Source organism: Patiria miniata, unplaced genomic scaffold, assembly GCF_015706575.1.
Source record: "Patiria miniata isolate m_02_andy unplaced genomic scaffold, ASM1570657v1 HiC_scaffold_8, whole genome shotgun sequence".
NCBI lineage: Eukaryota > Metazoa > Echinodermata > Asteroidea > Valvatida > Asterinidae > Patiria > Patiria miniata.
The window spans coordinates 4,552,189-4,579,911 of record NW_024037075.1 but is presented as its reverse complement, the minus strand read 5'-3'; the positions used below and the strand labels follow the sequence as shown (position 1 = coordinate 4,579,911).

The following is a 27,723-nucleotide window of genomic DNA, read 5'->3' as shown; positions in this document are numbered from 1 at the left end:
ACGCCAGCTGTCGGCAATCATGGCACGCGTGCATTGTTCTACAGTTCTGTGCATTGTTCTATGCGCGGACGCGGCATATCACGCATGTTGACAATCCGTTCCGTATATTTTGTACACGAGCTCAGATGAGTCATTTATCCTTGTGTAGAGGATCCGTGGCTCAACTTCTAGCAGATTAGCTGAGCAAATACTTTGCCTTCAAACCCATGAACCAGCTGTAAAACTCAACAAGAGTTTTTGGAGCAGCATCCTATAAATTTGATCTTGTTTTTGAGTTTGGTGTGGTTACGAGAAGAAACGGTTGTACTTACCCCACTTATTGGAGGAGTGTGTGACGTGTAGGCTGGGTAAGGCTGGGGTTGGGGTTGATATCTAGCACCACCTTGGGGGGAGACGGACTGGGGTAACCCCTGGGGCACCACGGTCTGTCGGGGGAAGTATTGCGTCCATCCCTGGGAGGCTGCTGCTGCTGCTGCTGCTGCTGCTGCGGCTGCTTGGCTCTGCCAGACGATGGGATGGTGGGTCTGAGGGGACATGGCACGTTTGGCGATGTAAGGTATTCTCTGCTGTTGCTAGATTGGAAAACGGGGAAAATTGATCGAATTAAAAGTAACTAAGTTGAGAATGTTGAACAAAGAAACCAATTTTGTCAGACTTCTTCTCTACTACTATCGTTTCAAGGGAATATTCATCATTTGCTTTTGCTGTAATTTTCAGAAATGGATGGAATTGGGGGGTTGGAAATATATAGCAAATATAGTTACACTGACTTTTTTGAGGTTTTGGGTTCGAAAATGCTATAAAAACCAAGAAAAACAATCATTTTCCTGTAGTCTGGTTCCCTGACTCCATATAAGAAGAAACAGAGCAGTTTACATACATTGGGGAATTGTAAGGTCAGGGAACCAGTCTAGCTGGCTTGTACCCGTTCATGGGTGTGTAATCGATTGCAAACAAGTGCGATGGTCAATTGGGGCCAGTATTTGAAAAAAAGCCAGTTTTTTCCAACGCTGGTCAGCCGACCAGCGTTGGAAATTGATACAGTATACCAGGTGCCATGATTTACAGGATGCTTTACACTGTCATTCACTAACAGTCCAGCAAGGTATTTCAAAATGATTTGGTAGTTTTATTTTTTGATGTTTGCAAATGTTGTATTTTCCCTTTAATTGGAAATATAGAAATGGAGAAAATAATTCAATACTAGTGGTGGGAGAAATCTGAGATTTCAAAATCAGGTTTTCCTAATTTTTTTTTTCAAATGGAATAACAGTTATTTGATTTCACAGGATGTTCCCATTCAGCTCACAGTCATGCCAACAAAATGTGACCAGTGAGGTGCGGCACGGAATGCTGTACACGATGATTTGGTATACATGTAGATTGTGGCATTGATTGACCACTGGGCCTTTAAAGAATCTTAAGAGCTGTAATGTCGAAAAACAATGGGTGATGGGAGCTCTCTGATCAGCCTACGAATGGGCAGGTTATTTATGAACCAAGAAGTCCACTACCCGGCACTAGTGAGTGAATGCAGTTACAATCAGGGACCATGGAGCTACATGTACTAACTGGGGGATGTTCCAGTTGTTTTCCACTACCCCGGTTTCCAAAATGCAGTTTCCAAAATCCAAACAGAATAGTGGAATTCAAACCGAACTTCAAAAAATGTGAATTTTAATCCCACCACTATTCAATACTTTGATTTGGGTACATGTACATTGTACCGTATGTCAGGAGAAGAAACCAAATTTGTCAAGTTTACTCTCTGCTGTTGCTGTAATGGAAATATGGAATATAGAAATGAAAATTATTTTGAATATAAAAACTGCTAATATTAGATTTAAAAAAGCAGTTAAGTGAAAATGTTTGTGTACTTGTTTACAAGTCTTGACCACCAAAATGTGACTTAATTGAACTTTAGCATTTGCGAGTTAGCCACGCCCCTTAGACAACCCTAAGAAATTTTGTATAGTTTTGTTGTCTCAGATTTTGCGCGTTTCACATCCATTTGAATATCATGTCATCGGACAATATTTCACAAAGCTGCGTTGAGGTCAATTCCCAAAAGTTGTAAAACACCATTGGACAGACACGTATCTCCATGGAAACTCCCAAAACTGCCAGGCGGATCCATACAACTGTACAAGGGTCATGGGGGTCCTTGTTAACCCACCTCTACCCTAGGCAAGGGGTGCTGAACACCCATTATAATGCATTTGGGTAACTGGCCTTACCCCCTTGGACCAGTGCACATGTTATTTCTATCTGGCAAGATTTTTGGGGGGGGGGGGGGTAGCGAGTGATGGCAGAAATGAGCAGGAGGGACGGATGGTTGATTTATTTTGCTTTTCTTCAGGGTGCTTATTTACTGACCAAAGGGGGGACGATGTTCAAGCATGGTGGTGGGTCCTTCAGTAGTGATACAAAGGTTTGGTCACCGTGAGGCACAAAACTGGAGTATGGAATGTAGAATCTGAGACATTTTAGGGGAAGATTTGGCAGGTTTGAAAACCAAGTTGCAAAAGCTGATTTTAGAGAAGTGTCCAGGATTTTTAAGAATTTAATTTTCTTACAAATATTTTGGTACGTTTGTGTTTTATAATAAAAAGTAAACTAAGGGCCCAGTAAAATACAAAAATAAAAAAACATATTCTTGTCCCCGCCCGTTCTTTTTTTTTCCCGGCCGCCCCATTTTTTTTTCATTTTTTTTTTAAATTCATTTGGCACATTATATTGTCAATACATGTATACTGTCTTTATGTTTGTTTGATTTTTTATTTGTTTCCAACAAAATTGTAGCTAAGTAGCAATATTTTGTACAATATTTTATATCAGCAAAATAGTCAATAAAGCCATTCGCCATCTTGGAAAATCTACTATCTTGGGAGAAAAAAGGGGGAAAAAACACGCGCCTCCTTCATTTTTTTCAAAATGGACAGGAAACTACTTATTTTTTTACTCGGCCTAATGTTAACAATTCTTTTTTTTATTTTCTTTCTCACAAAATTTGACTGTACCATCGGCTGTGATGATTGTAATATACACTGTACATGACTTTTTACCCTTTAATTTCATTAAAGTTTGATGAGGAAGTCCTTATTTTTTAATTTGGAAACTTAATCCCCATATGATCACCGTAAAAATACTCACCCTGCCAACGTAAGATTAATATGATCAATCATTCATTATGTGGTCATACAATTTCCGTCTTTTCAAAGAAACATCCCACACATGACATAAATTATGAAAGTCAAAACACTCATACATTGTACATCATACCACTTTCTATTCACAATTATAAACAAAAAGTGCCTTTCAGCATGTTCAAAGAACTTGGATGTGCCTGAAGGATTTTGATTTTCCTGAAGTGAAGTGACAAACGGTTCCCAGAGTGCCCCAAATCTTAGTCAGGACTGCAGATGAAAACTGAAACAATGCAACGGTTTGATAAACAAGACCCCAACAAGACTGTGTCTCAGCACACAGAAATAATCAAGAGAATGCTGACAAAATCTGGGGGAGAAAAGTTGACATAAAACACACCCAATGTCTTACTTGTCCATATTTCACAAGACAAGGTATCAGTGTCAACTTTACTTAACATCAAGCAGTCAATTTGCCAATTCACACAGTAACCAAATCCAGGTCCCCTAGCCTCCCTAATGTGGGCCACCTGTTCCCATAGTTCCATCAATTAGCGTACACCTGTCATGCAGGTGATTAGCACCTACTTCTGCCAAAGCCACACATGGCAAGGCATATGGATGCTGTGCTGAAAACCAGGTGGGTTATCACCTAAGCATACTGTACTGCAAGGAAATGTATGGACTGTTAGGGGAAGAGAACACAAGACTGTGGACTGTAATATTTAAACCATGGTGGAATATTCATGCAGGAGGGGGGGGGACTTGTGTTTGGCAAAGTTTTGTGGACCTTGGGTAAATGTCATGTATAATTTTGTTAAGTATTTTCAGAAGGTATAGTTTGCTAAGTCAACAAAGATTATGTTACGTGAGTAAATGAGTAAATGGTCCGTGCTGTCTTGAAGCTAAAATTGTTCTTGAATGATGCGTTTTCAAGTCCACATTTTGAGCTACTGGTATCACTCAGTCAGTCTTGGACTTTCTACGAAACTTGAGTTACATTCAACAGTGACACATCTTGTGGTGTGCACTGAACATTCCTTCATAGCACAATATGGATGTCAATTCCAATGTAACTGTTGCGCTGCAGTGCCTAAACACACTCAAGTTTAATGAAGAGTGAAGCATAAATAAATTTGGCCCATAAAAGCTTGTTTAATGTTGCTTTGCAGAGTATGTTTGCATCTACTGAGGCATGAATAAACACATGACAATCACTTTAAAAATGTAGCCACTGTATTCCAATACAAACAAGACTTCTGCTGTAAAACTGACTTTGAGACCCATAAAGATACACAGTGCACGACCTCATAATAAAGATGTACTGGTACCGGTACATGTACATGTACATGCTCCGTATGATCCCTGTATTTTGTGATCTTCCATACAGTGGATGTATGTACTGCCCTCTGTTGGTGGCAAGTGACTAACTCAGCATAAACAGCTGATGGAATGATATGCGCAGTGTGAGATTCTGGACGTAATGACATTGTGATACCTATGATGGACCACAAATCATAACAAGTCTATCGTAGGGGTGTCTTAGGGTGACAATGCCCAACCCCCATGCATACCTGACCACTCCCTCCCCCCCCCCCCACACTTCCCCAAAACTCTTTTTTCTTGGCCAAATCATTGTTCAAAAATCAAAATTGTGTAAAATTTGAGAAAAGAGGACGCCACAAACAGCGCCACCATTTGCCCAGTCCTGTTAACCTTTGAAAGCGCACCCTGGAGTCAGATAATCTTCCCCCTCAACAACCACCCCCCCCCCCTTTCACCTTTTTCTGAATCAAACACCCATGCCCTACCCCCCCCCCCCAATACTTACTGTCAGATGATGCTGTGGTATTGGTCTGACTGCATAGGCAACTGGCGCAGCCGGTGAGGACGACGTTCTGGATTTGAAGACCGCCACCGGTCTGTTTTGTGGCGTGAGCTGAAATTGAAACAAGAGAAACACTGTCAGTTAAGATTTGCAGCCTAACAATTTGCATAATTTAGTATTATTATTATTATTAATCCTTTCTGGTAATGAAACCAAGGATTCCTCAAAAGCGCCCGAGGCACTGTAGCTCGAAAGCCTGAAGAAACCTGTGGAGAGAAGACAATGAAAAGAAATTACAGTTTTAGAGGTGAGAGGAAAAGCCCAGAAGAATATTCTGGGGAAACCCCACGGAATCTGGCAGGAAAGTACCGCTACGCCAACTTGACTTCCCAAAATGTTCACAGAATGTTCACAGAATTACCTTGAAAGATGTGTTAAAGATGCTGGATCTGACCTGAGCAACACTTGACATTCACACTGAAGTCTTACATAGTTTGAGTGAGTTTGAGCTCATAATCTAACCCACACCTCCAAAATCAGACAACCTACACTAAAGCCAATTTGCAAACTTGTGAAACTTCCAAATCTGTTGAGTAGGGCTGTCCCAAATATATCAAACACTCAAATATTTGATTATCAACCGAAAATTTGAATAGCTTTGTTGTCAAGTCCACTTTTTCCCACGGCGGGTGTGAAACACGCCGTGGGCTTGAGATGCTTATGTTGGTGGGTGGGTGGGTGGGTGGGTTGGTTGGTTGGTTGGTGGACACTTTACTCGGCCATATACTGTATTTATGCAACTCGAGTATTACAACTTTGCATTCGAAGACCGGTTTTGAAAACACTGATGAGCATGTGTCTAATTTGCATATTTTGGCATTATAGATCACGCCTCATTCGGATGCACTGACAGTGCCGAATTAAAGGCATCTTCACACGTTACCCGGCAGCTGTGGGTTGTACCACTTGGTACTTGTTTGTCTTTTGTCAAGGGCGGTTCATTGTTCACATCCTTTTCGCAGGTTCAAACCCTTACAGAGTTATAAAATATTTACTGCAAAACACTCCAGTGCCCCCTATCGATCGCCGCAGGCCAATTTTAACTGGCGCGCTCTTTGCGCAACTTTTTACCAGCGCAGCACACAGTTGCAGCTCGCAGTTTCGAATATCCAAATATTCGGTCAAACGCAGTTTTGAGTAATCAAATACTAAATATCGAAAATGAACAGCCCTAATGCTGAGAATAGAGTGACAAATAGGAACCTACAAATTACTTGATTAATATTTATATACTGCTTTTGCTAAGGCCCCCCAAAAAAGTCTTCAGTTTCTGGTGTGGAGCTTGCCCCAAAGTGGTGCAGCGACGCAGCTTTTTTTTTTTTTTTTTTTTTTTCTTTCTTCAAATGTCTGCTGATGACTGCAAATGGTGCCCGACTAAATTCAGTGCAAAATAGCCGAGAGAGGCCACATAAAGTAATACTCGATCGTAACCCCATCTAAAAACATGTTAAAATTGTGCAGCAGCAGGATTCCAGTCAAACCAGTGAGTTTGGCAGTTTTGAGACATCATCTTACATTGAAAAAAAAAACTTTTTAATTTTGCCGACGCGCATGGCTACGGCGACGAGCACGCAGACCAGAAACCGGAGTCTTTTTCGTTTTGGCCTAAGTTGATAATTTTATTGTAAAACACTAAGCGCCAGCGTGATACACTATTCAGTGCAGTGAAGGTCAGACCAGGCCAAAGTTAATACTTATCACCCCAGGGGTTTTGTAGCTTGATTTTTGTAATGAAATTCGGACAGTTCAGGCTTGCTTGTTAGACAGGAATATTCAACTGAGGTCATCCTATTGTTGGTGATTACCATGGAACTTTCACTGCATTGAGGGTATGGGTCGGTGGATAAACTTGGTCCAAAGAGGTCAAATGCCCCCCAGAACTTAAGGCGGGTTGCATTCCAGTGGTCATCAAGTGGATATCACAGCGGGGTGCTACAATACTTGGGTGACCATGCTTTTCTTGTACAATATTCAAATACCAAAGTTTTGTATTATAAAAAAAAAAAAAACACACACACACACACAAGAAAAAAAATCCCAAACCACAGAAAATGTCTGTAATTGTTTTAAAGCGCTAATCCTACATGTACATGTATGTTTTCATATTAAAAACAATAAAAAAAAAATTTTTTAATTGCTTAAAAAGGTTGAATATATGCCCAATCTATTATGTGCATTTTCCTTCTGGTTTGAATGATCAACGGTTTAGTATTTGGCAAATATGAAACTTTGACAATTTCTTAAAATGGCCCAGTAACATCTCAGAAACTTGATTTTTCATTTTGAAGATAAACAGGCAAAACACAAGTTTTGAAAACTGCTTTAAAATTCCGAGCTTGACAAAACCCACATTTTGTATTAATCACATCTCACAGACTAATTAATCATTTTCCTTCTTGTTCGTTACTAAACCTTTTTCTCAAAGCTGTGATTGACATAGCATGCGAAGCCATATGTGTCATTAATCCATTAAGCATCTTGTGTTAATTACTTAATGGGCAACATCCCTTTCCGAGCTTACATTTGACAGCTTCATCGGACTTCCATGTGACATCTTAGTTAAGGACAGTGTCAATGTCAAGGTCGATTCCGCTGTAGCAAGTACATACATGTACCTAGTAAACAGTAACAGCCAGTGTACGCTGGGAGCTCTTAGCTGTTGAAAACAGCCACTTGATTGAATGTATGTTTGCATAGGAGGGCTATTAAATCAAAACATTGGGACTAACTTGTGCTAAGGCCAAAAAAATAAATATCGGTCTCTGGTCAGACCGAAGTTCCGGAATTGATGCGGCAACGCGTTTTTGGGGGGGTTTTTTGGTGTTTTTTTTTTTTTTTTTTTCAAGCTTGAATTGTACAGACAAGGGTACTATTTTGCTTTTTTGTGTCCTCATCATACCGGTACATTGGTGTCCTTCATAATTTGCCTTGGTGCCCTTTATCATTTGTTTTGGTGCAATTTCCCCATTCCTTTGTGCTCCTTGGTATGAAAACATTTGAGGAGGTGCAGCAATAAAGGGCGCTGTTGTAGCTTCCGTGTTAATTTGTAGGGGGAAAAAGGTTGACGTGCATGATTAAAATCGACGCGCGCCCTGACCAGAGACCGAGTATTTTTATTTTTGGCCTAACAGACACACATTTAGCTTGACTGACAAACAGAATTGCACAAATGTAACGTTAGAAATGACTTCATACAGACAGACAGAGAAACATGCCAGTAGCTAATCAAAAACATTACAATGTCTTTTATCAACCAGCCAAGTTTATCTGGTTATACAATCCGTGTTGATTTAAACTTTTGAAGAAGTTCAGCTATCTCGTGATAAGACAATTATTCAGTATTGTAAAGACTATCCCAAACCCGCCACTATACTGAACAAGTTGAATTGGCCAATATATAATGGCAGATATCAAATCTTCATTGTTTTGGTGAACTTTGGTTTCCGGCGTGTCAACAGACCGGTCATAAACTAAGAGGGAGGTACTGATTTAAGACCTCAGCCCAGAGTTCAATTTCGAGAAAACTCGCTTATGAAAAATCCTGCTAAGCGATCACTCCATGATTACTCTCTTAGGGATCATCTAAGTATGTTACTTCTAAATTTGGAACATTCCATTCCGGTGCATGAGTTTAATGTCTTGATATTGGAGCACGGTACGAAATGGAACCATGCGTGGACAAAAGAGGGCGCTGTGTAATCTGACAATGACAGCATCTCTGAAGGACACTGCATTGGTTCATCCCCTGTTCATCATTCATTTAACCCTAACTCCCCAGGTATTTCTGCTATAGGATGCAACCTCAATGCTGTAAAATCCTCCAACTGCCTCTGCATGTAAAAAAAGCATACAGCCTCAATCCTGCAAATTCATCCGGTATTTCTTGAATGTGGTCCTTGGTTGGAGGGGTGACCACTGCCTCAATCCTGCAAAATCCTCCAACTGCCTCCGTGTAAAATACAGCCTCAATCCTGCAAAATCATCGTTATTTCTTGAATGTGGTCCTTGGAAGTTAGAGGGGTGACCACTGCCTCAAATCTTGCAAAATCCTCCGGCAATGACAGTCAATATGTTAGGCACAGCCAGTGACATCCTGGAGCAGTGCAGAGGATTTCAAGTATAATCTAGGCCTACAGTTATGCACGAGTGAGCATAAACAACACAAGGTCCGGCCTCAGACCTTGCATAAGTGCATCCTCCGAAATCAGCCACACACTTTTGCCAAAATACAGTAGCCTCAATCCTGCAAAATCATCCATTTTGCCAAGACGATTTTGGAGGATTTGGGAAGGTTCGGGTTAATCTACTGAACCAATGTGCGGAAGCCAAAATGGTCCCCAATGGTCCTTCAATACTGACTGTTCTTTCGGAATTTTTCACCACAGAGGGGGTACTTATGCATGGGCGAAGTGTCCATAATGTGCTTTCATCACCAGCATTTCCACACTGGTACCCTTGGAATTCCTGGGCTGTTCCAAAAGACAAAAACATTTTGAATAGCTGATGTTCAGTCAACTGAGTGAACATTCTACGAATTCCAACCCTCCATTTTTAAGATGCTCCCTGAAAGCCAAATTATTCAAAAGTAATTCCATGATAAAAGTACTGGCTATTCAGGGGAAAATTTTGGTACGCAAGCCATGAGTACCAAGTCCCTCAAAATCCATCTCTACAAGGCGGTGGATTAGTGGATTTCAGGACATTTTGTCCTGAAGCATTATGTGAACAGTGAAGAAGAGTAAGTGATAGATTTTGGCAGACTTTGCACTGAGTCAGTAGCGAGTTAGGGTTTTAAGGTAAAATTCTCAGATGTTGGGACTAGCCTTCAAATTAGATGCAAAATATTCAAGATCGGGAAAATACATTCCAAGGCTTGCAGGAAGAACTTGGGAAACTCCCAATTTAATAACCCCCCTAAACTTGAGTGATTGATGACACCGAGTTACGGGATCATACACATCAGTCACCCTTTGGGTACAAGGGCAAGGATGATTCATGTGGTTTAAACCACAGAGTGTGATGATCTTGTTCCCTGGGCTAGACTTGGTCTATGCCTGACTTTGATCCTGGCTTCTAAACAGCAAAAATAATTAATTTTATTTGGCACCAAGCGCTTTTACACACAAGGGTTCGACTCTTGCTCACACCACTGAGATGTACACGAATCAAACCCGATACAGAAGGCTTTAATGCAGCACCTTCGGATTAAAAGTCAGGCTTGAACCAAGTCTACAAACCCATGGGCTAAGGGCTTTTCCCACACTGCGAAAGTAGAAGAGATCTCACAGCCTGCCCCATGGGGGTTAACTGACTGGGCTGGACAGGGACGAACTCAAATATTTCCCAAACTGTGAGAAAAACAGTATAATTCTTGGAAACTGTATGCAAATCATCGTTTCGTTGAAGAATCTTGTGGGCCTTAACTTCATAAGCATATTTTTTTCCCGGGAATAACGAGGACAACGGAAAACTTGGACTATGAAATTGAACATTTTCCAAGCCTACCGGTACTGCAGTCATTTTGAGGGTGATCCAACTCACAATATAATGTGAACCGCGCTGTAATGACGCTAAGATTTTGACTTTTCGCTGGAAAGTCGCATTGGGCCATTCCTACACGGCCACTGCAGGACGAAATATAAATAGGCTTTCAATGAACCAACGACCAAGACCGCTTGTTACATGTATTTTCAGCCAGAAATCATAACATACATGTAAGATCTATTTGTGGCAATCATACGGCTGTCAAGTGCGGCTCCGGTTTAAAGGGATGCACACAAGTGCATATGGTCCTGCTGCGCGTGCACTTGCTCGTCTCTAACAAAACCTGTTGTTACGCCCATAGAAACATGAACACAGCCACAAGGATTTAACTCATCATATTCATTCAATATTGAGTTTTGCCCTTCACCGACCTTTTTTTTCCCCCACATAAACACTGTATAAAAATTACAAAGATTGTAACACACCTAAAGTTGTTCACACCATGGAGAGCTGTTCACACACACATATACACACCCCTGTAATCGACAACCTTTACTGGACAACCAATGAACTGACTGCCCCTTTAAACGGCACTCATTATGAAAACAGCAATGATAAGAAAAACCAGTCACATCTTTAATGGAATGCTGACTGCCGCTTTAATACACGGGTCCCCAGTGTTACATGGCATGGGCATGACAGCCACCCTGAAGACACAAGTGGAATGAGCTGGGCGTGCACATACCAACAGGTACACAGTCGCAGGGATCATCTAGTCATCTCATCATATCAATATTACTTTTTCTGCTAAATAGATCACACCTTTCTTCATAAATGTTAATAAATATGAGTTCATGGCAGCAATGGCAGAAATAGCAGCCACAATGGTGGGTGACTAGCTGATTTTTACCAGCTGATCCCCCTGCGCATGGTTTGAGGGTGAGCTACATGTTTCCACCCTCCCCCCCCCTTTCTATCCTCCTCTCCCTTTCTGTCCCCACCCCTCCCTCTCCCCCTCCCATTTCTTCCCCACACCACACAAACAAAACTTTTTTTCAGTGAATAATGTGTTTGTTTAAATAAATGACTGTTTCTTGAATCAATGTCACAATTCAGCATAACAAATCAAAACTGATTAAAAAATTTACTAAAATTTGTGCATTTTTCAAAATGAAAGTCACCACTAGGCTATTAAAAACTAGCTTAGGCAAAATAAAAAAAAAACATGTTTAGCGTCCTGCCTCTTTGACAAAAAGGAAGGAGGAGGCCCTTTTTTTTTTTTTTTTTTTTTCAAAATGGCCGCCCGACACATTTTTCAAGACAACGCGGTCGGGCTATTTTTCAAGATGGTTACCAGCTTTTTTCAAAATGGCCGCCACTTGGACTCAGGAAATGACATATTGGTTTCTTATGGGCAAGATGCAACAGAAAATGAGACCAAAATGATGTAACTATGCAGAACCGAACATCTCTTCTGCGCAGAGATCGTTAAAATTTATCAATTTTTGTCTTTAAAAAAAAAAAAAAAAAAAAAAAAAAGGAGGCGGCCTCTAAAAAGGAAGCGGGCGGGGACGCTAAACATGTTTGTTTTTTTACTTCGCCTTAAATCCCAGCCCATGATGAACAAAGTTTTAACTCCCCACCCCCTCCCCTGCATGAACACACTGCTACTGCTAGATGCAAGTACTTGTTCCATTCTAGGGTCTTCACAAACCAGAGTTGAGAGTTTGTCCTTCAAATCTATCTTTAAATCTATCAGTGTAAATTTCAGATTATGTGAGAATATTAAGTTAGCTGGAGTAAGAAGCCCATCTTGCAAAAAGTGGATACCACAGAAAATCTTGCCAAATTATTCAACTAAGTTTCACATTCTTCTAGAGAAAACATCTTTAAAGGGAATGTACATCATTGGCTTTGATGTAATTTTCAGAAATGAACTATTTGAGGGGTTAGTATAATATATCAAATATTGTTTAACTGACATGTTTGAAGTTTTGTGTTCGAACTCCACTAAAGATGTGTGACTCCACTAAAGATAAAATGGCTCAATTATAGATGTTGGAAAATTGTAAGATAAGGGAACCAGTCTAGCTGGCCTGCACCCGTTCATGAACATGTAACCAATAGCAAACAAAATTTGGACTGAAATTTTTTTGTAAATTTGGAGCAGTAGTTGAAAAATAGTTAGGTTTTTCCAACGGTGGTCGGCCGACCACCGTTTGAAATGTATACAAAAATAACATTTTCTTGGAAATGACTCGACACCAGGTGCCATAATTTTACAGGATGCTTTAGACTGTCATTTACCAACATCCTAGTAAGGTATTTCATAAAAACTTGGAAGTTTTATTTTTCGATGTTTGCAAATGTTGTATATTCCCTTTAAACATCTGCACTCATGATTTACAGGTATCACCCAGGATTTACAGGTACGGTATATCACCCACGAAAAGGCCTTCAGTTAGGTCAACAAACCGCAACCACATTGTTGGTCAGGAAAATCCACAATCACATCCAATTTATTTGACCCAAAAACCACAGGAATGCAATGTTAGTGGTTCCAATGGGGAAAGCCTGGTTATCACCCAACAAGAAGTTGGATGAACCAGGATAGGGCTCCCCCCAAAAAAAAGTTCACCTCAGCCTGTGAGAAAATGAAAGTGCAAGACATGATTTGTGAGCAAATCTCAAGAAGGGGAGTTTACCAGAGCTGTGGCAAAAAGAAAAGCGCAAGAAAGTGGTATGCTGGGGGGGGGGGGGGAACCTGACAGAGCTCTTCAGCAAACAAATTCGCTAAGCGCAGAAAATATCTGCTGAGCAAAAATAGGTTACCGGCCAAATATCATGCAATGTCTATAGCTCATGACTGGTGTCCAGCTTATTGTGGCTTACTACATGAATTTGCTTAGCACAATTTTCTGCTTAAAGGTAATCTACGGTACAACATTTGCTTTTGCTGTAATTTTCAGAAATGGATGGATTTGGGGGGCAGTATTTTATAGCAAACATTGTCATTGTAACACTGACCTGTTAAAAGTTTTGTGTTCATAGATGCTGAAAAAAACCCAAAAAAATGCTGTTCTTGTAGTCTGGTTCCCTGACTCTACTTCAGACAAAACGGAACAATTAATAGATGCCGGAGGATCATCGGTCAGATCAGGGAACCAGATGTGTTAACAATTGCAAACAAAATGTGGAATAACTCAATTTTGTAAATTGGGGGCAATATTTTTTTTAAAAGTCAGTTTTTTTTCCAACGATGGTCAGCCAACCATCGTTAGAAATTGAACAAAAAGTCCACTTTTCTTGAAAATGACAGCATACCAGGTGCCATGATTTCATAGGATGCTTGAGACTATTAATCACTTATACAGTCAAGTAAGGTAATTTCATAGTAATTTGGTGGTTTTGTTTTTGATGTTTGCACATATTGTAGGTCCTACATTATTACTTTAACATCTCTGAGAATATTAGCCCTGAGCTGAAGGAAAAGGGAAATGAAAGTGCAAGGAGCTGATTTACGAGGTTTATGGCAAGACCTGTTTGGGATTAAATTCTGTCTGAAGGGAAAGCAGCTGGAAGGCCAAGATGTGAAGAGACCTGACTATGGAAAATGTTAATGCAGCAAGAAATCTGTCGAAAATGCAAAGCCTGGAAAAAAACTATCATAAGTATGGATACTATGTTGTAACGAATTTGAAGATTGTGTTCAGTGTCCGGTAAAAAATCAAAATTTGTCAGACATTAATTGTTACCTTTGTAGCCTCTTTTTCTCAAACTGTATTGATTCAAAAACATTTTTTTTCCCCAATAACTTCATTACCCGCGTACCGGTGGCAATATTCAGCATAGAGAAAGCAATCATTACACGGGGAAAACAAACAAGTTTTAATTTGTACTTTTCTTGAAATATCTGAACTAGGAAAAATCATTAACAAAACGTCCTTGGGACACCAAATTTGAGAAAATCAACTTCCAAAAGGCATGAGCTCAAATGTCGTTCCTTGAATTGTAAAATGTATCACTGACAAGTACTGAAGCAGATGGAAAGGTAGCATTATAATGTCTTTCCTGGAACAAACTTGTGATCAATGTCCGGTTTGGACAAAATTTCACAATGCTGATCGGGTCCAACATCTTCAGGGAACTCATTTACGTCCCATGCAAAGCACTCAGGCCCTGTGCCAAACCAGGACACAATAGATGGTGGTGGTAGTCCAACTGATCTTACTTTGAAAATGAAAGTTCAGATGGTGACCCACATGTGCAAAATCATGTTATAACAGCCACAAGTTGTAAATTTCATTTGTTTTTATTCACAGAGAGTGTACAAATCAATCAAACTCTATAAATCAGCGCAAAAGAAAGTTTAATGTCTTGGTTGGGGGTTTGAAGTTGTAGAATGAAAGTTTTAACCATCAGCTATGAAATACTGTTATTTTAAACTTTTTAAAATGCTAACACTCCAAAATCCTCCAAAATCCACCATAATTTTTGTGTTATTTAGGAATTTTTCTCCCAAGGATTTGCCATAGGTTTCCGGTAAAGGAATGGATACATTTGAAGGATTCAGGAAGATTCCGGGCAAAAATGCTATGGACTTTGGGTGACAGTGAGTAAAGTTCTCCCTTTACTTTGGGCTTGGTGTTCGTTTCTTTCTTTTTCTGTAATTAACATACACCCTTCATATAGCCTTTAAACAAAATTAAGTTGTATAAAGTTTAGCTGTTCCACTGTTGTGACACTCTGCGTAGCCAAAGTTTGTTCTAATAAAATGAGTCTTGACACCTCACCCAACCGATGTCTGCCCCTCATGCGCAATGTGCCTGAAACCCCTAGTGATTGCTGCTTTCAATTTTTCATAATTTGTTGAGTATGTCAGGGAGGAAACGACCAATTGTTTTGGTCTTGGTCTGCTTGTTGAGAGGATTTCGGTGAGGAAATTAAAGCAACGTGTCTGAGGTGACTTCACAAAACGATCACGTTGCGTGACTAATTGCAAACTCAAATTCACCGGGAGTCCAATATCATTGCCATAAATGCTGGCTGTTTTAACATAATTACTCTAACCGTTACTTTTTATTGCAAAGTAAGGTTTTAACATGTTTTTACTTTTGGGTGGGGGGGGGGGGCATGGTTAAAATCTGTCATTTCTTAGAAGTAAATGCAAATTCCATTTTTCAGCCTTTACTTTTTAGGGGGCAGGGCTCCAAATAATATCTGGCAGCCACCTTTTCGAACCAAAACAAATTGTCAGTTCTTTTTTTTTTTTAAGGTTTAATGTTGCCAACTGGGGTATGATAGGAGATTTAGGGCACCAGCGCTGAGCCAAGGGGAAGGGGAGTGTGCCCCCCAACACAAAATTGTCGCCCCCCCCCCACACTGGAAATTAGTGACCATGGTTAACACATTTTTACAGAAATTGGGCACCCCCACTGTAACATCCAGCTCCCCCCCCCCTCGCCCCCTATGGTGACAACCCTGGCTATGCGGCTGTACATGTAGGGCGCCCCTCCTCCTCTTTATTTTATTTAACTATTATTTGTAGTCCCTTTAAATCATGGCGCAGATGAGCATAGCCCCTTTAAGGACAAGGGAAGCCATGCTTGGCAGGGCATGAATTCCTCGCATACAAATTCTCCACCCAGTTCACTGAGAGAGAGGGTTAGACTTCACTGGTAACCCTGACATTTATGGATGCTTCTACGGTAAGCGTTGCAGGACGCCAGTCGATCCCCTGCGTTCACCTACACTGGGATGGGCGGTTGGAGAAATCCTGTACAAATGAGTCCCCATTCGATTCCCGTGCATTGTACATGTATGTGTAAAAATGTATGAGATCGTGAACAGGTCCCAAATTAATTTGTTTCTCGGCCTTCCGACAAAAGGTCGAAGACGCTATACAGTGCATAATGATTTGCACCAGACAACTTAATCTGTCTACAGACAGTGTACACAATTTCAGAGAATATACAGTACATGTGTGCATGTAGGTGTACATGTACACACGTCCTGTAAGTATATGAAGTAAACATGAAATTTGTAAAATCGTGATCCAATGTGGATATTTGACATACTAAGTGTATATGTGGCCAAGCAACCTGCTGCACCAAGTTGTGCTAAGCACGGAAAAGCTTTGCTAAGCAAAAAAAACAGGTTACATGCCAAAATGTCATGTGATATATCTATCAAAATGTCATGTGATGCTTATCAAAATGTCATGTGATGTCTCTTGCCACTGACTTGTTATGCACTGATTTTTTTGCTTTGCACTCAAACATGCTTAGAAATGTTTAAGCTTAGCATTTCCATAAATTGGACCATAAGAAGAACATGTCAATAATGTAGATATTTCAATTACTAAATCTGAGATAAATTGTAATTGCCACCACAAGCTCCTGTGGGTCAAATTAAACACTCCCAGTGAAAATACCACCTAATCCCACTGTCAAACTACACAGCCTATTGTGCAAGAAATTACTTGCTTTCAAAAGCATTTCCCCTTTTTTGTAGGTCACTATTCAACAATGGAATTTCGGCATACCTTCACGTAGTTTGTTGTGCTCTAATAAGGCAGCAGTAATGCATGACCACACACAGTGGGCCGGGATGCTGAATAGGCAAGGGGAAAGCCTGCACGGTCAATCAATTTAGGAATTTAATTATGTGTAAAGGAACTTCCCATTTTACCTTATTTCCTTTTTTTTAAGTGGGATGGGGGGAAAAGTGCACTACCCCTTAATTTCATCATTTTGTGATTGCCTGTTTCAGGAAGATCTATTTGCTACAAGTTTAAATGCTCCTGCTGCTACTGTTAGAATTCTTTCGTTCAGGTTAATAATATTGGGATCAGAAAGTAGCAGCTACTGTCACAGCAGGCTGCCACTGCTGGTGCTGCTGCAATGTTGATGCTAACTTTGCTGTTGCTGCTGCTGTGCTGCAGCTGAACATTGTGTACTACTGCTGCTGCTGTTTTTGTCGCTGCTATACTGCAGCCATCACTGCTGCTAATGCTTCTGCTGTTGCTCCCACTCTTGCTGTTGCCCTGTTCATGCTAATGCTCTAGTACCGGTACCGGTATACTAACTAGTGCAGCTTCTGATGCTGAATTGCTGCTGCTACCATTGCTGCTGCTGCTGCTGCTTCTTTGCTGCTGCTGAAATGCTATTGCAACTGCTGCTGTTGTATAGCTGTGCTGCCACTGTTTTATGATGCAGCTGTTGTTGTTACTGCTGTTATATTATACTGCTGTCTTGTGATGCTGCTGCCGCTGCTGCTGCTCCCACTCCTATTGTTGCTCTGACTACATGTATTACAGCTCCTGGTGCTGAATTGCTGCTGTTGTTGCTGCTGCTTCCATCGCTGCCTATGCTGCAGCTGCTTATGAAACTTCAACAAAAATTGCTGCTCAGTGCTGCTGCTGAAACTTAATTGCTAACCTCGCTGCTGTATTGTTGCTGCCGCTGAAGTTGGCTTGTGAAAAACTGCTGTTGCTGCTACTGCCGCTGTTGTTGCCATTGCTTGTTCTTGCTCTTCTGCTTTCCACTGCATTTAATGTTGCTACCGGTACCATGTCGGTACAATACTGCTGCTTTCTGCTGCTACTGCAGCATTGCTGCCACAGTTTCTGCTGCAGTTTCCGGTTCAGTTACTTCAGTACTGCTGCTTCTGCTTGTTGGTACTACAATGTACCGCCATTGCTATACACATTTTATATTTTCTGTGGGGTTTCCTTTAAAAGCTGAATTCCATTTCAAAGGAGGAATTCTGTCTTTCAATCACTTTTTCCACTGCACAGAAATATAAATATCACCAGCCCTACTACCTCCCCGCTCATTACATGATGTTGTTGCCCAATTTCCCACAGCCCTGACTTCTCTACAATAGTTCACTTCCCCTTCATTGTGTGGTCACGAAAAGCAGTCAATTTTCAATCAATTGCTTGAAATATTACCTTTGTAATTCCATCGGCCCCACCCTCTGTGTGGAGTCCCGTGCTGAAACAACTATCCAGCGCCTTTTCATAATATTTTGGTTGTTCAACTGCCAGAGGGGAATTCCTTTTAATTCTGCAGGAAGACCTTTTGTTGCAAACAGTTTTATGTTTGACACCTAAGGCTTCGAAACACATTGGTTTAAAGGTGGATTGCCGCCCCACATTTTTTATGACAAAACGATTTCCCAAATTTTTGAGAGGCCTTTTGAAAATTTGAGTGCCAGTAGGTGTAGGCAAAAGTCATGGACTTGATAACGATGCCAGCTTAACCCTAACCTTCCCAACTCCATCAATATCCATCCCCTCATTTTGAGGGGATTTTGGCAGACAAGTCAAGAGTACCATGTCCATCAAAATCCACCTATAGCAGTGGTGGATTTGTGGTGCATTCTGGCGAATTTGGACCTGAAGCATTATGTGAAGCAGAGTCAGTGATGGATTTTGCAGGCATGCAACTTTTCCTCGGATCAGCTGATTTCCTCTTTTTTAACTTCCCACGTGTGCCATTAAAAAAAATAGAAAAACACTGTACAATGTATTGGAAAGATTTCAATTTCCTCTGTTTTTTTGTGATTTCCCAGTTGCATGCCTGGTTTTCGCAGACTTGGTCACGTTCTTAATAAGACTCATTAAGAATTTAGGGTCAACATGAAAAACTTTCAAAGTAACTGATACCCCTAGCCATGGTTCATCAAGGATAGAAACCAGTCATTGGTGAATGTACTTTTGTATTAACAGACTTGAATGTGGGCATTTCCACTTTTTGTGACAAATGTCCAGTCTGTTTGTACGTATAAATCCTGATTATAAAATATCAAATAATTCTTCACACTGACTCTAAGTTTTCTAGGTTTTGACTGATAAGCATTCCTCCAGGGTACCGGTACATCTTCTTAAATAAGTCAACATAAGGGGATCATTAAACTTTATATTTCTTACTTAGTGACTTTATCTAAAACGTCTGTCCTTCGCTACGTACGTAACACTTTTTAAAACAATATCCACTTTATTTTCTAAAATACAATACCACGTTGTGTCATTTGCAGGTGAGGATATTTGTTTGAAGCTTGCAATGTGTACCGGTACAGCAAACATTGAGAGACCCAAGATCATAGTTTTATCATCAAAACTTGAAGGTCTTCTGAAAAATTCATTTTTTGGCCCATTAGTGTGATATTGCCCATGTACCAAAAGTCTGGACAAGAAAGAACATTGTTGTCCCCTTTCGTTTGTAGAATGGGTTTTTTACATGTAGGTTTGGTTGACAGCACTTACAGTACACCTTTAAAAGAGTTTAATGAATCCCTATCCTTCAAGAACCCAGTGGGCTTTTTTGCAAGCTGAGGCTCCTGGCACCACCCGGATGCAGCGCTAACTACGTCCTTCCTCGCTTCCCATTCCTTGAAGGGGGCTTACTGCGGGCCAGACAACCGGCCGTGAACTTCAGAAATTACTATCATCAAAACCCGGTCAGACCCCTCCCCCCCCCCCCCAAGACCATGAACAAGCAAGCAGCACAGTGGCCAAGGGGGAGGGGTGCAAATGAAGGATGAAATGGCTACCATTAGGTGGAGGATCCCAGAGCAAGACAGCGGCATCCAGCACTGATGTTTCCTGCTGGCTCTTTTTACAACCAGCTTGGGAATAAATCGATTGGAAGCTATAACCTTATGTTCAATTCACTTAATTACGAAATGTATTTTATGGTAGGCCTAAGTGTCATTTTTTTTGGCCCTCCCCGGCCGCCCCCCTAAAAATCCAATCTGACTAAAAGTGTTTAATATCTTTTTTAAACCAAAAATGAATGATGTTATACTTGATAAAAATAGACCCTCTAGGGAGTTCCAATCCAACAACCTAGGATACAGTTTTTTGTGATCACATGCATACTGTAGGCATACATGTAAAACCCAAGTCACTTTCCTAAAAGTGAGATGTTGCTTTCAATTGAAATGTGAATCAATTTAAATAAAGCTGAGTGAATCAACTGAAATGGCTGAAATTTTATGAAGTCTTAAGTAATTCCAACAAATATGTGGAAATTTGCTGAACTGTAAGTAGAACATTTTCTCAAGAAACTACCACTCATTCAGGAAAAAAGGAGGAGGATTTTCGGTAGAGGACCTACTAGTCAGACAGAGTTTTGGGACAAAAGGCCCTCCCTGGTTGGAATTCCTACATTCACTGACTTGCAATACTTAATCCAGTCATACTTGAACTCTGATAATTATGATGACAGTCCAATCCCTCACCTAACACTCTCTAAGGTCATTCCACCTTATGACCTACATGTACCGGGACCTGCGCCTACATGTACACATGTACACGGCTTCCACCTTGGCCTCTTAGCTAACCACAGATCCCCCCAGTCAGCCTTGCCAGCTTCTACCGGTTCATTTCAACATACTTCATCAATCAAAGCCTTCCTCTTCGTTCAGGGGTCAGCTCTACAATCTTTTGGGGGGGGGGGGGGAGAAGTTCCTGTGTCTTGCTGTCATGGCCAGGAAGGGACAGGGAGGGGTGAAGCAGTTGGGTTTCTGGGAGGCCCGACTAGGGAACAGCTGTCAAATCTGAAAGCTGAATGTGAATGATTTTGACTGTGGCTAGGGAAATCAAAAGTGCTAGTCATAATGAGCCCATTCTGAAGCGACCTTCATGCACACATGTAGTACTCCTGGTCCCATGATGAGGCAAGTTTAAGCATTGAATAGTTGGGCAATGAGCAATACTGCAGTATGTTTTAAGCAGAAATGATGTCCAATGAGGGACGTGTACCAATTAACACCATGTCTGGAGATTAGGGTCGAGTTTTGGGATTTTTTTTTCTGGTAAAACTGATAATGTTACATGTACTTGAAACGGACCTTCAAAATGTGCAAAATAAAACAGCACCTGAGCCCTTAAACTAAATGTAGATATCAATGTCTTTTCCAAAACACGGCCATACGACAATCAACCAACCAAATGGCGATAATTCTACATAGCTGCCAAGCACAGAGATTTGTCCACGCAAAGAACTTACTTGCTTAGCTGAAGCACGATACAAACCAAAATGAAAGTAAATGTACTGCTTATGAGCGGTTCCGTTCTGCTTTTTGCTTGGCACATAACTGGGTATCATTCTTTGTGAAACTGGGCTGTGGTTATTTCCTGCAAAGGTCTGTGCCCGCCTTCAGCTTCCCTCCCCCTCCTGTTCACACCCATCCCCTATAATTCTTCACCCTCACGAAATCCTTTTCTTCACCCCAGATCTGTCCTTGACAAACAAAAGTGCACTGACCTTTCTATCGTCACTTCCCGTGCTGGCTACGCTGTTGCCTCTGTCGCTGTCATACGCACCGTCCACGATGCCCGGACTGGACATAGCTTCCCCATTATGGCCGACCCTTCCAGCCGGCAGATCCCCCTCGCGGATACCGACAGGCTGTGAAGATGGTGGTTGGGGTACAGTGGGAGAACCCACCAGACCCTCACGGGCCGACGGTGGGGCTGATGAGGAGCTGGAGGGGACTGGGGGTGACTGGGGGTGGTGCTGGTGCCCCTGGGGTGGGGGGTTGCTCATGGTGGGTAGCGATCCTTTTAAGATGTTGAGGAACACTCGGGAAAGGCAGGAGTCCTTTTAACGTCCAGCTTGATCTGATGATGAGTGCCTTTGCCCCACTGTCAAGAAATCATAAAAATAGTACTGTTAAATTCCTTTTATGAAAATGAGAGCAGATCAGGGAAAGTAGCCTGAGAAGGTGTAACTATTTTGACAATTGGACTACACTCATCCCAACATTGAAATGACCTCAATTCCTTATGGAAATCCTTGTGCCTTTCAGTGTTGGAGTTTTGCTTTCAATAAGTTTATGTATTGGAGGCTGAGAGCAAAAAATTGACTAGAGTGGAGTATGAACCTGAAACCACTAAAACTCTATGATGAAACAACAAACCACACCAACAACATAGTCTACACAGGAACTGTGGGCATTGAAACTAATGAAAATTATCAGCACACCCTTGTGTTTTCACCAAATCAGGACACTAAAACTAACAGCGGATGGGCTTTACTAATCCAATTAACCAAAAATCAAGAAAAAAATGATTTTGGATATAAGGAGATCCTGGAAGGTTTGTTTACTCCCAAGCGCCAATCTTTACCATTTCAAGGAATTCTTCCACTCTCTTTACAATACAAGTGCATACATCGTAACACTGCAACTTTTTTTGGGACCATCTGTTAACTACATGATCAGCTGAGCAATCCACCGAACATGATCACGCACTGTCAAGTTCAGGGCTGGCCATTTCCGAGGCCTTAAAGGGAAGTTCATTTCCGTCAAACTTCCGGAAACCTGCTGGGTAACGAAATTTGTGTCATCATCAAAACCAGGTGCGTGCCTGATTATGCAGCGTTTGATGATCGTCTAAGAACAGGGGGCTTACGAGCTGCTGATGGGTGACAAACAGCAAATCATCCGTCATCCACAAACTGATAGCGAAATGTACACTTATCCATACTTCAAGATTTAACTTATTTAATAGTCTCTGTTCTCCATAGTTTCTTCCTCGATACAGCCCTTCAGCTAAGTGTAAGTTGTCTTAAAATTGAGCTTAAGGGTATTAGGCTGAGTAAAAAAACAATAAGTGGTTTCTCGTCCGGCCTTTTGGAAAAAGAAAAAAAAACGAAGGAATTCTTCCATTTTCTCCACTGTTGTGCTGACCCAAAAGGAGCCTACTAGCTACGATTTTGTTGGCAACAAATAAAGTGACACAATTTTGCAAATTGTATAAGAATTAAAAAAAAAAAAAAAAGGAAAAAAAGGAAGCAGACAGCGACAAGAAACTGGTGTATTTTTACATGGCCTTAGAAGAAAATGTAAAAAATGGAGACTGATCCTGTGGAGCAAAACAGTTCTCTTTTGTAAATTATTCAAAAAATAACAAAGGTTAGGTTGGCCTTTTATACAAACATGGATCTGATCCTACCGTACTTGACTTTTTTTATACAAAATCTGGACAAGGGAAAAGAATTACATGTTTGTTTGGGTATTGTTTATTCTGAGGAGAAATATGGAAGTTGACTTTTGTTTCAAAAATCTTTTAAACCTTGTTCGTTTTAACTTAAATCCTTTTATTGGCAAGTTTGCTCCTATTTGAGCAACTTGGACCAAAAACCTGACTTTCACTGACCCAACTGGCAAATTAATGTGAAGAGGAACTTTCCTTTACATGCAATTCTCAGAATTTTCCAAATATCCTGAGAAAAGCACCTTACCCTTGAGGTAATTCTCTTTAAATCCCAATGGATATTACTCAGGGACAAATATTAAATCATGTCTGATTTTTTTACTGTGACCTTTTTTCACCTGATGACAGAACTTTTTTTGTCGTTGTGGGGTTTTAAAAACCATACTCAAGATATGACATTGAAAGGGGATCCTAGAATACACTTATTACTCAATGATTTGACCACTTTTCCCTGCAGTGCATTTAAGCAATTTGTTTTGCCATTGTGTAGTTGAATATTACAAATTCCAAATCACAATGGCTTGATTTTGCTGAGAAAGGCATGACTAAAGTCCGAATACCACACAAATGAGGACACAAGTTCTAAACGTTGTTCCACACCTTACATATTTTTTTTCTCAAAATTGATTGTGGTTTTAGTACATGTATGATGAAGAAAAAGTAATGCATGTAATAGAAGCAAATATTTCAATGAATTCTAAAAGAAATTAGCTTCACGGAACCTCAACAATATTATTTTTTATTAAACAGGTTTGCAAATCAAAATACATATCCAAAGTAGCCCTACATGTAGGCAACATTAATAAGTGAATTTAAGGGTTGATAACAGCATAAGGTAAGGTTTCAAAAAGTGGCTTTGTGTTGCTACAATTCCCACACATTGGGGGACTTGGATATTAAACCACTGATGAATGACTACTTATTTGAATTAAAACAACTTAAATAAGAAATAATCTCAAACTTGACAACTAGTGTCTTGTGCTGATTCCAAGTAAAAGAAAATATGCACTGTGAAGTCCGATACTCTTCTTCGAATTTAAGTCTCCAGTAATATTTTAAGTTGAATTTCATTTTTTTTTTATACATTCTCATAATTTTTTTATTTAATCCTCTGGTGTAAAATATGCTTTTGGACATGGTATGCTCAACAATTAAATGTTTTAAAATTCGGTAAGTAAAATATTTGGATTTAAAACAATGACCTTTTACTGCTGCGTCCGGGTTTCTTCACAAAAGAGGATGAAGGGCTTTTATATATTTTTTTTTTTCCAAGATGGCTGCCATGTATTTCAATTTAAAGTGGCCACCAACTTTTCAGTTCAAAATGACCTCCAGCTTTTTTATAAGCTATCCTACAAGTAAGTGGAGTAATCTACATGTACCGGTATGTTAGGACAATGTTTACATGTATTTGACCCAATTTATGCATGTTTTAAGCACAACAAAAATAGATTTTTGAGGTCAGAAAAAAAATATATAAAAAATAAAAGGATGCCGCTTCAAAATACATGTAGGATGCAGGCAGGGACGATTAACTGGTATTTTTTGTTAACTTGGGCTTAACCAACAATTGAAGATTATAAATTGGCATGTAAAATGCATTTTGGATTTCAAAATGTACATGATGCCATCTGCCATGACTTGTAAGTTGACTTTTCCTAATAAACAGTTTCAGGACTGCTATCTTAACTGTCGATTACATCTCCCTACACCTCAGCCTCCAAAGGCAACTTTTGATTGTGCAAGTAGCCTTCCTGATGGAGCCACAATCCAACCAATGTTACATGTAAACAGTGGCTGAGCTGTAAAGAAAACATACAAAGCCAAGGAAACACATTTTCCCTTATCTGTGGTTGTACAGACTTGGGCTAAGGGTACTACATATAGATACAACATTTGCTAAATTGTTGTAATTTTCAGGAATGGATGGATTTGGGGGTTAGTATTTTATACTAAAAGTTGTTCCACTGCCTCTTTCAAAGTTTTGTGTTCACAGATGCTGGAAAAATCGAGGAAAATGTTCCTCGTAGTCTGGTTCCCTGACCCTACTTTAGACAAGACGAGGCAATTTATAGAATTTGCTCATGAGAGGGAAGTTAAGTGATTTCAAAATAAGGCTAAAGACTACTACATGTAGCTTTGTACATGTCCATCCATGGTCCAACTGTTTGACAAGACTGACGTCTTCATTCATTGTCATTAGTCTGGTGCCTAAGTATGGGGAAATGTGTAGAAATAGTGACCTAGTATCTGATATCCTACATATTTCTTTTGGCAGTCAGCTGACAGTTGATACCGGTAGATGCAGTACTGAAGAGTTGTTGGACTGGTTGTTTCATGTGCCAGTCTATTTTCTTGTGTTGCATGTTTTCAATATTTTTGGGACTCTCATACACAGTATTGAGAGTCCCAAATTTTCAGACTTGGCCCTACCATGGCCATACTTCCTTTAATCCTACTTATTTAAGCATGGGTGTTATAGCTGCAACAGTTTTCAGGTGGTTAGGTTTCAATCCCTCAATAAACAATCCAGTATCTGTCAACTCAGATCTGCTATAGGAAGTTAACTTCCACAACTTGACCTTCTTGCATAATGCTATTAACGCCGGGCCAGGAACCAGCAGCCTACAGAAGCAGTCCCACACAGGAATCTAAATAAATCATTATATCCACTCCTGTCCGTCACTTCCCCATTCTGCACTTTTGTTCAGCAGAGAATGGATGCATTCATATATTGACTTCATGTCTAAAAATAAACATTTCAATGAATAGGAAGAATAGACCTGGCCGTTTGTAGAACTGAAGGGGAAAACCCGTATTGTTTCCATGGTACATGCAGTGTACATGAAAGCACACGTGTTGACAGTGCAAAGTTCAAATGTAATCTGTGTACGTGGAACACAAATTTACAATGTTAGTTTCACCATGGAGAAAGTGACGCACTGTGCTTACATGGACCTAAAACTGAAAATAAATACATAGAAATTGTTGCTTACTTTCACATGAAAATATTTTTTTTGACATCAACTTAGCTTTAATTAAAGTACCGGTATTCATTAATTTACAGGGCAAACAAAGGAAAAAATAGTAATTAGTACACTGAATAGTAATTAGTACACTGATGCCACTTTGATGTTCATGAAAAAAGTCAATGGGAAGACACACAAGTTTTGTTAATTTTTCTACAATGGATTCGTTTTTCTTTTCCCAAAACGTTTGTAAATTAAAGGAAATAACATCACAATGACATGACTCCTTCCCCCATGTATCCTCCTTGATTTTGGTCACATGCTGTGAAAACAAGGGGAAACGATACTACACTCAACCCAAAGAAAAACTGACTGACGAGATTTAAACCTGTGTGACCATCAGACACTGTTAGTGTTAATAAACCTTGATAATTTATTCCCATTCTAACAAATACCTCGTGATTTGATATAAATAAATATGTAATTCAATACTTTTTTTGTTTCCCAATTGACACCAAAACAAAAACTAACACAAACACTGAAACATTTCTAATTCCTTGACTTCTTAATTTTTTATACCATGCTGTGTACAGATTGGATCCAAATTATGTACCTTTCATAATTCAACACTTGAGCTACATGTATCAACAATGGTTCTGATGACTTAAAGAGTATTCATATATTGACACATCTGAACAGAACACGCCACATGTCGAAGTACGTGCACATGACGCACCATAAACCATCCACACATGCACGCATGTATGCACCGAGGGTACATGTAAATAAACTTACCGAAAAAAATCCCGCGGACAGTCGCGCTTTCTGCATGAATTTTCGGCCAAATTGTATCCAGATTTCTCCAGAATTCCACCATAGACTCGACGACGAACACGCAGAGAATCAAAATCCACAAATGACAAAACCACTTCTTGCTCAGAAACTGATGAAAATCGAGCATTTTACCGACGATATTTTCTGCGCTTACTTTCCCACGAGAGGGCTTTCGGCTTGATGTCAAAAACGCATGTGGGTCACGTCAAAAAAAAAATTAAATGACAACATTCGCCAAAGTTGAACAAATGAGGGCGCTATGCCACATTGACGAAAGACGGTTCTATGGGTTCTACAGGTGTGTCGTGCAGACCAGTAAATCGGTCCGAAATTGCCTGCGCTGGCTAAATCACGATTTGCATGCCCTCAAAATCTTCAGTATTTAAGCATGCT

The 27,723-nt window shown here is 40.3% G+C and overlaps 1 protein-coding gene across 1 annotated transcript; it reads right to left on the bottom strand.

The window, feature by feature from the left end:
- Positions 1–209: 209 nt before the first annotated feature.
- LOC119719772 (basic salivary proline-rich protein 4-like) lies at positions 210–27,529 on the bottom strand. The gene is made up of 4 exons (XM_038189261.1): positions 27,292–27,529; positions 21,795–22,174; positions 4,978–5,085; positions 210–572 (listed from the first exon to the last, which is right to left on the bottom strand). The coding sequence occupies exons 2-4, from the start codon at positions 22,074–22,076 to the stop codon at positions 225–227; spliced, it is 738 nt and encodes a 245-aa protein (XP_038045189.1). The 5' UTR covers positions 22,077–22,174; positions 27,292–27,529; the 3' UTR covers positions 210–224.
- Positions 27,530–27,723: the final 194 nt, after the last annotated feature.